At 41.0% G+C, this 15607-nt stretch overlaps 1 protein-coding gene across 1 annotated transcript in view; it reads right to left on the reverse strand.

Annotated features, from left to right (window-relative positions):
* The window catches only part of uevld (UEV and lactate/malate dehyrogenase domains), a 53671-nt gene that overhangs the window by 4261 nt on the left and 33803 nt on the right, over positions 1-15607 (reverse strand). The window contains exons 7-12 of the mRNA XM_028796043.2: positions 15377-15507; positions 13037-13142; positions 8853-9023; positions 7888-8061; positions 5991-6078; positions 1275-1398 (exon numbers count right to left, since the gene is read on the reverse strand). Coding sequence (XP_028651876.2) covers positions 1275-1398; positions 5991-6078; positions 7888-8061; positions 8853-9023; positions 13037-13142; positions 15377-15507 — 794 coding nt within the window. The remainder of the gene's footprint in view (positions 1-1274; positions 1399-5990; positions 6079-7887; positions 8062-8852; positions 9024-13036; positions 13143-15376; positions 15508-15607) is intronic.

Below are 15607 nucleotides of genomic sequence, written 5' to 3' on the forward strand. Positions count from 1 at the left end.
GACGGTTGTGGCGAGCGTCCTCTTCTACACAGTGGTGTGCTGGGGAGGTAGCATAAAAAAGGACACCTCACACCTAAACATACTGGTGAGGAAGGCAGGCTTTATTGTAGGCATGAAGCTGGACAGTTTGACATCCGTGGCAGAGCAACGGGCGCTGAGCAGGCACCTATCAATCATGGAGAATCCACTGAACAGTATCATCTCCAGACAGAGGAGCAGCTTCAGCGACAGACTGCTGTCACCGTCCTGCTCCACTGACAGACTGAGGAGGTCGTTCCTCCCCCACATTATGCGACTCTTCAATTCCACCCAGGGGAGGGGGGTAAACGTTAAATTATACAAAGTTATTGTCTGTTATACCTGCATTTTTATCACTCTTTAATTTATTGTTTAATTTATTGTTTTTTATCAGTATGCTGCTGCTGGTGGAGTATGTGAATTTCCCCTTGGGATTAATAAAGAATCTTATCTATCTATCTATCTATCTATCTATCTATCTATCTATCTATCTATCTATCTATCTATTTAACCTCTGCGTTTTGGAGTGTACCATGCCTCCGCTTAGCTAGCGATACATGTTTGTTTATTGATTTTTAAAGTTCGTCCTGTTTCACTACTACACGGGGAACGACTAGTATTCTATAACTTAGCCCTGGAAGCTACTTTAAATAGACACACAACAGCTTGGAAGTGACAAAGATGTGAATGAAACATGGCAACAATGCTAATGATATAAAATATAGAATATTCTAAGGCCCACTTGGTCCAAGAATAACCATGGCCTATTCCTGGGAAAACTGAGAGTAAGACGGGAACCAACTCAGGGTGCCAATCATAGGGAACGAATAAATAACAATCCATCAAAAACCTAAAAAAATAATTTCAACAAATCTGGATACAAATATTTTTAACACTTTAGCGGTTCTTGACAACTATTCCAAGTAAGATGGAGTTTGAAAATTAAAATACAGGTGAGCGATTGTTCTAAAAATGAAAAAAGGGTGAGAAAGAATGAAAGTGATGATGAATAAAAGACATGAAGTAATAGTGAAGCTTAATGAAGAGTGGAAAGAAAAGATTTTAATATGGACACTGCAACATCCTCTTTTCTGCTGACAGGCTTTGGGTATCAGGGTTCCACTATTTGTTAGGTCAAAGATGAAATATTATTCTCATGACACATTTTCATCACGCACCTAAAGCATACCAGATGTTGTAAATGCCATTTAAAAGCTCAGTTTTGTTTGGGAGAAAATAAAAGAAATTGTTCATACCTTTGCCAAGGTGCTAACTGAGTGAACACGTCTTTGATCCAGCAGTATACTATGAACCACATCAGCCACTGATAGTCCAACTGAGGAAGAACGGTGTCCTCTGCCCTTTAGGATTTCAAGGGCCCTATGAAGAGAAGAAGCAGACTTTATAGTAGCATTAAATAAATATACTGGGCACAGAGTGCCAGCTGCCATACACGACCGCAGATGAGCAAAAAGCAGTACATGAGAAAAAGTTGCACGTAACTATCTTTCAAAAAGGCGTACACTATCAAATCTTATCGCTTGCCAGGTCAGGAGCAATAGAATAACACTGTTTCGTGCACAATGTGTGCACCTGCACAATTCTGAGCTTTATCATACACTCTGTGCCCATTTCAAATATACCGGTTTAACACAAGTGGTCTGCTCCTCCAAAATGGCTAATCAGGTGGTGGTAAGTCAGTTTGTACCCAAAATTAACAAGAACTTTTTTCTGGAGGGGCGTTAGTTCTGACGTTTGCCGGCTAGGTATGTGTACTAAACTGCCATCTGCATCATTTGGCCAAGTGGCGTCCTTGGTGAAAGAAAGGTCTGTAAGGTGAGTGTAATATTTTTTACTTGAGCCTCTGTTACCGTTTTTGTTGATTTTGTGATGGAAGACTTGAAAGAATAACGTGTTTGCATCATTCAGGGAAAAAAGCAGCAGAAGCTATCACAATGCTTCAAAAGACTTTCAAAAAAGAAGCTTTGAGCCAGGCAAGGATTTTAACCTTTAAAGTGCTCAAGAGATTGCGTGATGCTGTGCGGAGAAAACGACCTGAATTGCGGTGATCAGGCGAGTGGCTTCTGCATCACAACGACGCTCCCACCCACACAGCATTAAGTGTGCAGCAGATTCTCATGAAAAACAGGTTGAAAACAGTCCCCCCTCCACCCTACTCCCCTGGACCTCGTACCCTGCGATTTTGTCTTATTTCCAAGAATGAAGAGGAACCTTAAAGGAAAGCGTTTTCAGGATGCTGAGGAGGTCAAGAAGCAAATGGCGGAAGCACTGAAGGCTAACATTTTTTAAGAGTTTCAGAACGGGTTTGAACAATGGAAAAAGTGGTACGAAGTGTGATCAAAAAGTACGGTGAATGTTGATACAGAGCACCATCCAAGAGCAACGCAAGTTCGATCCCCGAGAAGGGGTGCAGTGAGTGTGTACGCCTGATGAGCCCAGAATTAGGGTGAATCTTTGCATTATTTGACAGTAAATTATGCAACATTCTATGGTCTACTTCTTGCAACTGAAGAGGGCACCCTGGCGGATGTCTGCCGACTTGCAGACCAACCACAAGTGTTACCTGGTAAGTAACCACCCATACAATCAGATTGTGATTCAGACTACGAATGGCATGATATTATATATATATATATATATATATATATATATATATTGTGGCACCCGGCTGGGGTTCCTACAGGGAGACAGGAGGAGGGCTCATGCCTCCTCCAGACCATGAGGGGGCGACCGCCCTGGTTGTATTGGGGGCCACGGGTACAGGGCTTGGAAGCTCAACCCTGTAGGGGTCCGTGGTCACCGCCAGGGGGCATCCCCATGCCTAGAGGACCCTGGACCACAGCACTTCCGCCATACCAGGAAATGCTGGGGGGGAAGAAGAGAGGGAACACCCGGAGTGCTTCCGGGGTGACAGCCGGCAATTCCGCCACACTGGGGCGTGTCGTTGGAAGATTGCCGGTGCACACCTGGAGTACATCCGGGTATGGATAAAAGGGGCCGTCTCCCTTCATTCAAGGCTGGAGTCGGGTGGAAGCAGGACGAGGTCAGAGAGAGAGAGAGAGAGAGAAGGAGGCGGTCCGAAGAGGAGGCAGTGTGGTTTGCCTGGACTTTGGGGAAGATTGGGGTTTGTGGAGCACTTTTGGACATTGTAAATAATAGTAATAGTGTAAATAAACGTGTGGTGGTGCAAAAGAACATGTCTGCCTGTGTGTCCGGGGCTCGTTCCACAATATTATATATATATATATATATATATATATATATATATATATATAATAATAATAATAATTCTTTGCATTTATATAGCGCTTTTCTCACTACTCAAAGCGTTCAGCAATTGCAGGTTAAGGACCTTGCTGAAGGGCCCAACAGAGCAGAGTCCCTATTGGCATTTATGGGATTCGAACCGGCAACCTTCCGATTGCCAGTGCAGATCCCTAGCCTCAGAGCCACCACTCACACACACACACACACTAGGGGGTTCACCCTCTGCTCGTTTCGCTCGCCAACCCCCCGGCCCGTGTTACGTGCCAGCCACTTCACGTCTCTGCCGCTCACGTTGTGAAGAAGGGAGCTGAGTGCACCCCAAGGAGACGTGATCGCTCCTCTGAAACCGCCTCTTAAATGGTGACACAATGGGAAACAAAAACAGTTTTTGTTTTACCTCCTCTTTGCTCGATCAGCATCTCACGCAGCACTTCAAACATTTAAAAACCTGTACAGCAGCTGTCCTACTCTTTCTTTTATTTCGATGAGCATCAACAACTCTTTTTCTGATGTCCTCAAAAATCTCCTTTGTTCATGCCATGATACACTTCCACAAACGTGTTGTGAAGAGCAGATTTTGATAGATCCCTGTTCTTTAAATAACACAGGGTGCCCACTCACACCTGATTGTCATTCCATTGATTGAAAACACCAGACTCTAATTTCACCTTCAAACTGCTAAACCTGGTAATCCTAGAGGTTCACATACTTTTGCCACTCACAAATATGTAATATTCGATCATTTTCCTTAATAAATAAATGACCAAGTATAATATTTTTGTCTCATTTGTTTAACTGGCTTCTCTTTATCTACTTTTAGGACTTGAGTGAAAATCTGATGATATTTTAGGTCATATTTATGCAGAAAATATAGAAAATTCTAAAGGGTTCACAAACTTTCAAGCACAACTGTATATATATATATATATATATATATATATATATATATATATTATATATATATATATACTGTACATATACATAAACATCCATCATCCGCTATATCCTAACTACAGGGTCACGGGGGTCTGCTGGACCCAATCCCAGTCAACACAGGGCGCAAGGCAGGAAACAAACCCCAGGCAGGGCGCCAGCCCACCACAGGGCATGCACACACACACCCACCAAGCACACACTAGGGACAATTTAGAATCGCCAATGCACCTAACCTGCATGTCTTTGGACTTTGGGAGGATCCGGAGTACCCAGAGGAAACCCACACAGACACGGTGAGAACATGTAGACTCCACGCAGTGAGGACCCAGGTCTCGTAACTGTGAGGCAGCAGTGCTACCACTGCGCCACCATATATATACTGTATATACACATATATATATATATATATATATATACACATACACACAAAAATTTTAAAATTACAGTCTCAATACACTGGACTAACTCCCTTCATAATTTTAAATACTTTGGTGAAGGCTCTTCTTAATCTTCTTTTGGTTCAGCACTGCTGTGTCCTTTTTGTAGCCTGCAGACCAAAACTGCACCCAGTACTCCAGATGAGGCCTCACCAGTGTGTTATAAAGCTTCAGCAGAACCTCCTGTGACTTGTACTCCACAAATCAAGGCACTATATAACCTGATATTCTGTTAGCCTTCTTAGTGGCTTCTGAACACTGTCGGGACATCAATAGCTTAGAGTCCACTACGACTCCTGAATCCTTCTCCTAAGGTGGACTCTTGATTTTCAGACCTCCCATTTTGTATTCAAATCTCACATTTTTACTTCCTACGTGTAATTCTTTACATTTACTGACATTAAATTTCATCTGCCACAAATCTGCCCAAGCCTGTATGCTGTCCAAGTCCCTCTGTGATAATTCAACAGATTTTAGATTATCTGCCAATCCACATATCTTGGTATCATCTGCAAAATTAACCAGCTTGTTACTTATATTTCAATCCAAATCATTTATATACGTTATAAATAGCAGAAGCCCCAGCACTGACCCTTACTGGTCACCACTCTTAACATCAGCCAATTCCTATAAGGTGTCTCTCACCATCACCCTCTATTTTCTGTGAGCCAATTCTGAACCCATCTACACACATCACCCTGAACTCCCATTTCTTTTAGTTTGATGCCCAACCTCTCACATGGCACCTTATCAAATGCTTTCTGAAAGTCCAGATCAATATCATCATGTGCTCCACTTTGATCGTATCCTTTTGTTGTTTCATCATAGATCTCCAGCATGTTGTTACAATGTGACCTAACTCTTCTGAATCCAGATTGGCAATGATGTCTGTATACATCCAAGACTGCGAATAAGTTCTTACAAAAAATTACCAATTATTTATTATGCATTTTTTTGACTTTGGGTTTTATTTTGCGCTAAGTGAAAGTGCAGTCCGACATTCTGCTCGTTCTGCTTTCATCTACAATTTATTTCCTTGTCTGTTTCATTAAATATACATTTTCCAGTCTAAGGTAGTACAGTATGTCGAATTTGACATGCAAAAATGGAACAGAGCAAGCTTTAACAGAACACTGTTATATATTTAACTAGGTTTAAAAAAATATATAGTTCATTATTTTATTAATAATCTGGCCAAAAATTACTTAATGTGAATTCACAATGGAGACTATATAGGAACTCTACCTTCTCTATCACCCAGAAAGGCTACAGGTTTAAAAATATCCGCAGAGACGCACATGAACTTGTTACCTGTCAATGAGCTGCCTTAGTGGAGCAGGCCCGGGTATAATTTCTGCCTGGTTGTCCTTGGAGATGTCAGCGCCGCTCCAAGCAATAACTAAAGAAATCAAAGTAAAATATACTAGCATGTTGGTGTTTATTGATTTTTACAATCCAGGAAAATGTTTAAGTTTAAGGACTAATGTATTATCATCTGCCTCCTTGTACCAAGTCAGTAATTTGAAGTCTATTTGTTTTTACACCTTACAAAATGAATGCAAGTGTTACAATGGAGTATAATAATACATTTTATGTATACAAGGCGTCTTTCTAAGCACTCAAGGACACCAAACAAACAATAAAAAAACACATTATACACAAATCTTAAAACATCAGAAAATACAGAACATATAAAAATTAAAACCAAACAAAGCCATAGAGAAAAAGCCATTTTAAACAGATGGGTTTTAAGTTTACATTTGAAGGTTGAAAATGATTCGATATTTCTAAGCTCATTAGGTAGTGAGTTCCAGAGCGGCTGAATGCTCTGCTCCCCATGGTGGTTAGATGAGCGAGAGGGACGGTCAGATGGATGGAGGAAGAGGATCTAAGGTTACAGGAGGGAATGCCAACATGAAGAAGGGAGGACAGATATGGAGGGGCGAGGTCATGAATGGCCTTAGATAGACAGACAGACAGACAGACACATAGATAGATAGACAGATAGATAGATAGATGGATAGATGGATAGATAGATACTTTATTAATCCCAAGGGGAAATTCACACTCTGTTAAATGATAACAGCAGAATTTTAAAATCAATTCAAAACTTAATCGGGACCCAATGAAGCTGCTGCAAGACCAGACTCATATGGTGAATTGATGGGATTCGAGTAATGATGCGAGCAGCAGAATTCTGGATTAGCTGAAGCTTAGGGAGAGATTTATTAGAGAGACCAAAGTGGAGTGAATTGCAATAGTCCAGAGAAGAGAAGTAACAAGACTGTGAAGAAGAATGTCAGTGGTATGGGGAGTGAGGGAGGGGCGGATGCGATTTAATATTACGTAGGTAGAAGTAAGCAGACCGGGTGGTGTTATTAATGTGAGATTGGAAAGATTGAGTGCCATCCTTGACAGTACTGACTCTTGACCTGAAGAGAAGGGGAAACAAAACAGTTATCAATAGCAAGTGAAAGATTATCGGCTTTGGAAAATTGTGATTTTGTACCAATGAGGAGAACCTCAGTTTTGTCACTGTATAATTTGAGAAAATTTGAAGAAAACCAGGATTTAATTTCAGCAATGCAGTCAATAAGCGAAGATGATGGAAAAGAAGAGGTGGGTTTACTAGCAAGGTAGAAGTTGGGTGTCATCAGCATAACAGTGAAAATTAATGTTATATTTATGAAAGATATTGCCAAGGGGAAATGAGGTAAATAATAAAAAGAAGAGACCTCAGGACAGAGCCCAGGGGCACACCTGAAGTAACAGTGGTGGGTTGGATTAAAACGGTGGGGGGGATTAAAGTACGAAAAAAAAATCCTGTGCCTGAAACTTGGATTAGGGGCCAATTTAAAAACTATAATAACTGAAATAACATGAAAATGAATTTGTATTTTCATGATCCTAAAAACGTCCGTATGCTGGAAATTCATTTAATGTCACAATTACTAATATGATGTAGCACTACTAGCATTATAAGGGCTCATCAGACTTCATGCAGCCTTATCCAGGTTGGTTTCCCCCTGTGCTTCTTGATACACAGTTGGGTTAAATGGAATCTCTAAGCTGCCTCAGAGTAACAATGCATGCATATGCACTGCTACGCCAACCAAAATTCCATTATTTCTGGAACAGGCTTCGATATCTTTAAATGAAATGATCAGGTAGTAAATGGATGGATCAGTATCTGACTGAAAGGACTCACCGTTATTTTCGGACAGCTCCCCAATGACCCATGCCTGCTTCTCACCGGGCAATAACTTGGTAGAATTAGAAAGTAGACGCTGCAGCCGCTGCGAGTCCAGATTACATCCTATTCCTATAACTTGATTTGACGGAAGGCCGCTCAATTTCCAAGCAACACAGGTCATAATGTCAACTGAAAAATAGAGTTTTATTGTATAGGAAGGACAAAAATGAAAAGGAACCATGGTTACCTATATTTAACACCCCAGTACTTTACAATATACATTTTTTGTGTATATAGTGTGAATTTGTCTCAGCTGAGCCACACCAATATTGCCACATGATCAACAGTAAAAACAAAACTCAATTTTATGTTTAAGGACTTAATTTAAAGATTTACACTAATCCCCCACATCACAATGTCTGGTAAAGGCACTCTAGGGAGACATCTATTGCCAGACTTTTGCTACAGATTTTCTATTGGGCTATGTTAGGAATTGCTGAATTGCCTTAGTTTTGCATGCTATGTTCCCCTGGCCTCTCCAATAAGTACGCACTTTTGGGCTCTGCCACCACCCTTCTTTATGCCTGTTACTTGCCTCAGCCCTTCCTTTTATCCTAATACTTTTTACACCATTTAGTATATCATTTACAAAAAGACAATAAATGGAAACTAATGTCTACATTTTTAAACAGAAACTGGCAGTGTGGACGTAGCCTTAAGGAAGGTGTGCGGACATGAAGGATAATAATAATAATAATAATAATAATTCATTACATTTATATAGCGCTTTTCTCAGTACTCAAAGCACTATCCACACAGGAAGGAACCGGGAAGCGAACCCACAATCTTCCACAGTCTCCTTACTGCAAAGCAGCAGCACTACCACTGCGCCACCTGTGAGGATCAGATCAGATGGGACTAATTCTGGGATTCTTAACGTGTTTACTTATTAAAAAATAAAATTTAAGTTGTTTACTTACCTGGCTGAGAGGCAATAAGTAACACTCCATTGGGGTTGTGCCTTGCCACATTTGGTATGATCGTTCGGAAAAGGTCAACATTGGCCTGGACAACATTCAAATAGGACTGGTCATTACTCCAGGCATTCGCCATTACTGCCACCACCATTGAGCCGGCAGATGCTGCAAAATCTAGAAACAAACAAAAGTTTAATGAAACTGGGGTTGCAATGGTCTGTACATCTCAGTTTAAATAAATGGGTTAACGTCTTTTCCTTGCAAACCACATCAAAAAACCATATGTGTCAACTGCAATAATCTCAAAGCAGCACACTAACAGGAGATCCTCCTGTGGTTAGTAAGTAGGTATAAAATGAACTCATACTTCGCTTGAAATCCACTCAGAGCTGACCTTTCAGTACTAAACTTGTCCTAAATTGCAAGAAACCCAAAGCAACAGCTGCTGCCCTCTCGAGGTGACAGAAGTAGTTAACTAAGTCATAGTACAGTGAAACAAAAGTATTTGTCCTCCCTCCCAATATCCTCTGTTGCTGTATGTTTTACACAACAGCCAGCCTCAGACCTTTAGCTAAAATACAATACCTGTGTATATTTAGATCATTGTTTTCAGTTTTTAGATCATTATTTTCTTTATTCAAGGAACACAGTCATCCAACACCTTCCAGTGTATCCAGGGTTCATCCTACTTTCCTGATAAGTTTATACAGGCATTGTGTTTCTTTGGAGCTCAGGTTGCTTCCCCAGGAGACCACAGCGTAGAACACCACACTGGCTACTATGGTCTGATAGGACATTTCCAGTAGCTTGCTGCATACATCAAAAGACCCGAGAGTCTCTTTGGTCGAGGCCTAGTGTTCTTAGAGAAACCTTGTAGTAATGATTTCCATCCTTTGATTTGGAAAAGGTCACTAAATTAGAACATTAGAACACTCTAGATAAAAACAGACCATTCAGCCCAACAAAGCTTGCCAGTCTTATTCACTTATTTCTTCCAAAAAAAACATCAAGTCGAGATTTTGGAAGTCCCTAAGGTCTTACTGTCTAACCACACAACTTGGTCGCTTATTCCAAGTGTCTGTGGTTCTCTGTGTGAAGAAAAACATCCTAATGTTTGTGTGAAATTTACCCTTAACAAGTTTCCAACTGTGTCCCTGTGTTCTTGATGAACTCATCTTAAAGTCACTGTCTCGATCCACTGGACTAATTCCCTTCATAATTTTAAACTCTTCAGTCAGGTCTCCTCTTTATCTTCTTTTCCTTAAACTGTAAAGGCTCAGCTCTTTTAATCTTTCCTCATAACTCATCCTCTGTAGCCCTGGACTTAGCCTAGTCGCTCTTCTCTGGACCTTTTCTTGTGCTGCTATATCCTTTTTGTAGCCTAGAGACCAAAACTGCACCCAATACTCCAGATGAGGCCTCACCAGTGTGTTATAAAGCTTGAGCAGAACCTCCTGGGACTTGTACTCCACATATCAAGGCGCTATATAACCTGTTAGCCTTCTTAATGGTTTCTGAACACTACAAGGGAGCTTCGCCCCCTGCTCGCTTCGCTTGCCTACCCCCGGCATTTTGAACCCGTGCCCACTGGGCAGCCGTAGTTTCAGATGCGCGTTGTAGGAGCTTGCGTTGTTTTGAATCCGTGCTTGCCCTGCTTCTGCGGTTTGAGACGTGCGTTGTAGGTGTATATCCGTCAGTCGAGCTTGTTCGGTTTGAACCCATGCCTGCTATGCCTACGCAGTTTTAGACGGTGGGTCGCGTTCGCCGTTTTGTACGATCCCAAGCAGCACATTATTCCTAACTTCACTCCGCAGTAGTGCCACTCACAATATGGCGGCAACGCCTGCGCCTTCCGTATTATGTCGGGTTTTACCATGCTGTGTAGGTGCCTTTGCCTTTCGTTACTTTCCCGCGCCTTCCGACGCGCGATGTAGGTGCCTGCACCTTCCGGGTCTGCCTCCGCTGTGTGGTGTGGACGTTTAACTGTCGTTTTTTCTTCTTTTATATTCTGTATCTCGCTGTGCATGTGTTTCGTGCCTAGGTTTTTTTGAAGCTGTTGCATTCCAGTTTTCATCATCTGTAACCTGCTCTCCATGTGTTTGGCCCCGTTCTTTAACCTCTTTATGACGTTTTACTTTGTTTCCTATTCTGTCTTTTATTTCTGACCTCGCTTTATCCTGCTTGCGGCATGTCAGACGGTTCGTAATCTCTCCCGTTTCACTCTGGGGAGGGGGGCTGTGTGTGGCGCCTGCGCACTATGTCTCCTGCGTCCACGGGCAGGTCCCTGCGTCCATATCTGGCTTACCATTCTCGGTTAGTAATATGGATCTGGCAGTTGATAGTTTAGAGTTCACTACAACTCCTAAATTCTTCTCATAAAGTGTACTCACGATTTTCAGACCACCCATTATATGTATTCAAACCTAACATTTTTACTTCCTATGTGTAATACTTTTCATTTACTGACATCTACCTATCTTGTCTGTGTGTCACAGTTTCTTGAGGATGGCCTTGAGCTAAAACGGCTGGATGGAAAAATACCAAACTTGAAACATAAGCCTGTTATTAGATGATGATGTACTGATTTGTTTTTGAGCCAAATCGTGCAAGAGAAAGAGGCACTCTAGAGGAATCCTCAAATTCATTTTTGAAAATATCTCGAGAATTACGGCAACTACTGCAATTCTGCAATTAATTATGAATTCTTCTCATCAATTGCTATCATTATGACCTACTTTATGATCAGAAAGATCAGCATCGGAGCAGTAAATAATTACTGAAATGTTAGAGAATAGTTTGGGTAACTTGGTTTCTAGGGAGCAAAGCCTACTGACGCTCACGTCTGAATTTTGTTTCCTTGTCTTGCACTTATTCTGTGTTATGTTACAGATATACTATTTCAGTATACTGTATGTTGCACTGTGGCCTGAGGGGGACAGCTGTATGCTACAACTCTGTATGGATGGTACGATAATCAGTGAGGGGAAATAAGTATTTGATCCCCTGCTGAATTTGTAAGTTTGCTCGCTTACAAGAAAATGAACAGTCTCTACTTTTTATGGTAGTTTCATTTTAATGGAGAGAGAAGAATATCAACCAAAAATCCAGAAAAAACACATTACATCAAAGTTATAAATTGATTTGAATGTCATTGAGAGAAATAAGGATTTGATCCCCCTACAACCCAGCCATAACCCTGGCTCCCACAGACTGGCCGTGTGCCCATGTGGCGCACAGATTACAATCAATCAATCAATCAATTCCAGATACTCTTGATCTCAACTCATTATGTGTATAAAGCACATCTGTCCACAGAATCAATTTCTTCCATTCCAACCTCTCCACCACCATGGGCAAGGTAAGACCAAAGAGCTATCAAAGGATGTCAGGGACAAGACCTGCACAAGGCTGGAATGGGCTACAAGACCACCAGCAAGAAGCTTGGTGAGAAGGTGACAACTGTTGGTGTGATGATTCAGAAATGGAAGAAATATAAAATGACCATCAGTCACCCTCGGTCTGGAGCTCCACGCAAGATCTTGCCTCATGGTGTGAGGATGATTATGAGAAAGGTGAGGGATCAGCCCAAAACTACACTGGAGGAGCTTGTTAATGATCTGAAGGCAGTTGGGACCACCACAGTCACCAAGAACATCGCCATAATGGATTGAAATCTTGCTGCGCCCGCAAGGTCCCCCTGCTCAAGAAGGCATATGTACAGGCCCAGATATTCACTGGCAAAATTAAGATGGGCAAACTACCATGAAAATTAGAGACTGTTCATTTCTTTGTAAGTGAGCAAACTTATAAATTCAGCAGGAGACCAAATACTTATTTCCCCTACTGTCTGACTCGACTTTAGCTTCTTCTTCTCCTCTCGGCTGCTCCTATTAGGGGTTGCCACAGCGGATCATCTTCTTGACTCAACTTTATCTACATAATATTATATTTTGTCTAAAGACTTGAAGCCATTCATTGTGACAAGGAAAATAGGATATCAGGAAGAAGGTACGTTGTCACCGCACTGTAATCCCTTTCTTCAGCACTATTTAAGTTAAAAAAAATAAAAACAGTATCTTTTCACCAAATTCATGATAGGTTCCAAATGGAGTCAACAGGGCAACGGTCTAAATGTGAAAAAATGAAGTCATCAGATTCATAAGAAAGAGACAGAAAAGAAACCTTACCAGTGCAAATCTCCACTTTTGGTGACAAGAACATCTCTAAATCTGATGTTCCTCCTTTGTTGCTGCTTTCCGGAGTATCAATAAATATTAGTTTATCCACTTGTCCCTGTGAAATAAATAAATAAACATCCTTTACGTCTCTGCATTGACCCAAGTTAATCCTTATATACCCTACTGAGCAGCACCTCAGGACCCACTCATTTATTTTGTCAACTTATTTCTAGTAAAGACAGAAGGCTGCTTAGTGATGTCAACAAATGTGAGAATACATTTGTGAATTGATGGCTGACACCTTAATAATATACTAGCAAATTGTGCTTGCGAAAATTTTGCAAGAATAAAAGCGTTAATGAAATGATGCTGATGGCAAGAAGAACATCACACGTTACAGTAGGAAAAGAGATTATTTTAATAAGTAGTGACTCTATATTAGAATAGTCACGATTAGTATGGTATGTTATTATAGTCACAACAGCAGAAATATTTACAATACAAAGTGTAACATGAACAGGTGAACAGAACATATTGGATAAGAAGGGAAATGCAGGGCACATGTAAGTCAGTAGGTATGTGTGAAGTGTGGCCATCAGGTAATGTAGTATAACGACGTCTATAATAATTGTTGGAAAACGCGATTTGTTGCATAAACATTATTGTCAGCGAAAATATTCCTCTTGTGTGTTGTGTGTCTGGGTTTCGATGTAACTCTGGAAAATGTAGTGTACAACTGACCATGGGTAAAAACAGGGCCTCGCAAATAAACTCCAATGTTATTAAATGTTTGTTGTTGTGACTTGGTGATAGTCGTACAATATGCTAAATGAATGGGAAATCGCCTACGTCGTAATGTAAAGGGAATATCTTGTTTTGAGTTGTCAGCGTTATGGAATCCCTCTAGTTTTTCCGTTGTGATGTTTCTTGTTGTCTGGTAGTTTGCCACTGCTCTTCAGAAATGTTGTGTGTGCAATTCGTTTTCGTTCACTGTCGAGGTGCAAGACTTGCTGCCGCTGATCTTCGGATAATGTCACTCTGTGGTTTGACATACATTGTCTTTGTTGTTCTAAGGTAGGGGTGGAGAACTCCAGGCCTGGAGTGCCGCAGTGGCTACAGGGTTTCATTCTAACCCTTTTCCTAATCAGTGACCAGTTTTCACTAATTAACTTTTTCCCCCATCACTTTAATAGCCCTGTTAGAAGAGTTCAGCCCTCTTTCTTCATTAAATGACAGCCAGGCAGAAATGAGATGTGAAACGAGCTAAAAGTTGACCAGCTAAACTGGGGCTTCAAACTCCAACCAATTTCACTCCAATCACTTTCTTAATGAGAAGCCAGTTCTTGCTGTTAATTAAACCCGTTATTTAATTCCATGGCTTGTTGCTGCTCTCATTCTGCTACAGCACACATTTCCAAAACTGTTGTTTTTCTGTTCTTTCTAAGAGCTCCGTCAAAATGTTTTGGTGACCTGAGAAATCAACCTTACCAAGACTATCACCTCTATTTAATTTCAGATATTGTGTGATGGGCACAGGGGAGCTGGTCATGTGGTGGCTTGTTTTGTGTCTCATTATTGTTTGGCTGCTAATTAAAGGAAAAGAAACAACTACAGGGCCTGAGTCAAGTTAATTAAAAGAAGTAATCAGCAGCAAAAAGTGGTCACTGATTAAGAAGATGGTAAGAATGAAAGCCTGCAGCCACTGCGGCACTGCAGGCCTGGAGTTCGCCACCCCTGTTCTAAGGCGTCTTGCCCGTGCTGGTTGGTCTGGTGTGATGTCGATGCTTCTGCTTCTGTACGTTGGTGTGAGTATGTCGGCTGGCAAGACCTTTTCTGTTGGTTGCCACTAGGCTGTTATGTGCCTTTTCATTTTATCGGGAGGATTACATTGAAGTGAAGGAAAAAGGAGGTGTAAAATGGTAGTGTTATAATGCAGTTTCGGTCATTAAGAAAGTATGAACCAAATAAACAGTCAAATACCACAGTCGATAATTGGTCACATTGAAGAACTGAAGACTTGAAGGTAAGCCTAAAACCAAAACTCTTTCAGGAACACAGATTCCTCGCTATTGTTGTGGAGGGATATAGAAGTTGTGGCAACTGTTGTTTATATCGAGCACGGACGGACACAAACGAAATAATATAAGGAATTTATAAATGAGTAAGATTATTTCATAGCGGGGCATCAAAATACTGTGAATGACAATATTGTTGAACACAGTCGCTGAAAATACTTGTGAATTTTTATATTTCTTGTTTACTAACGTGATATGATGCACAAAGTTTTCAGCACTGCATTATTAACACTTAACTTTGTTTCTGACCATCCTTAAGTGTTTAATAACTCACCTTTGCCAAAATACTTGTGACACATGCAATGCCCAAATCCCCAGCTCCAATCACAGTGACTTTTCTGAGTGGTTGATTGGTTTTCTGCTCATCCACTTTTGTCGTTGAGTGCAGGTTTATATTAGACACACCTGCAAAGAAGCAATAAAAGATTTTAATTTGTATATCTGTAAGCATTTTACAGTCTCGGGGGCAAATATTTCAACAAAAGGCAAAAGGCAGTGTTTGTCA

Source organism: Erpetoichthys calabaricus, chromosome 2 (genome assembly GCF_900747795.2).
Source record: "Erpetoichthys calabaricus chromosome 2, fErpCal1.3, whole genome shotgun sequence".
Lineage (NCBI taxonomy): Eukaryota > Metazoa > Chordata > Cladistia > Polypteriformes > Polypteridae > Erpetoichthys > Erpetoichthys calabaricus.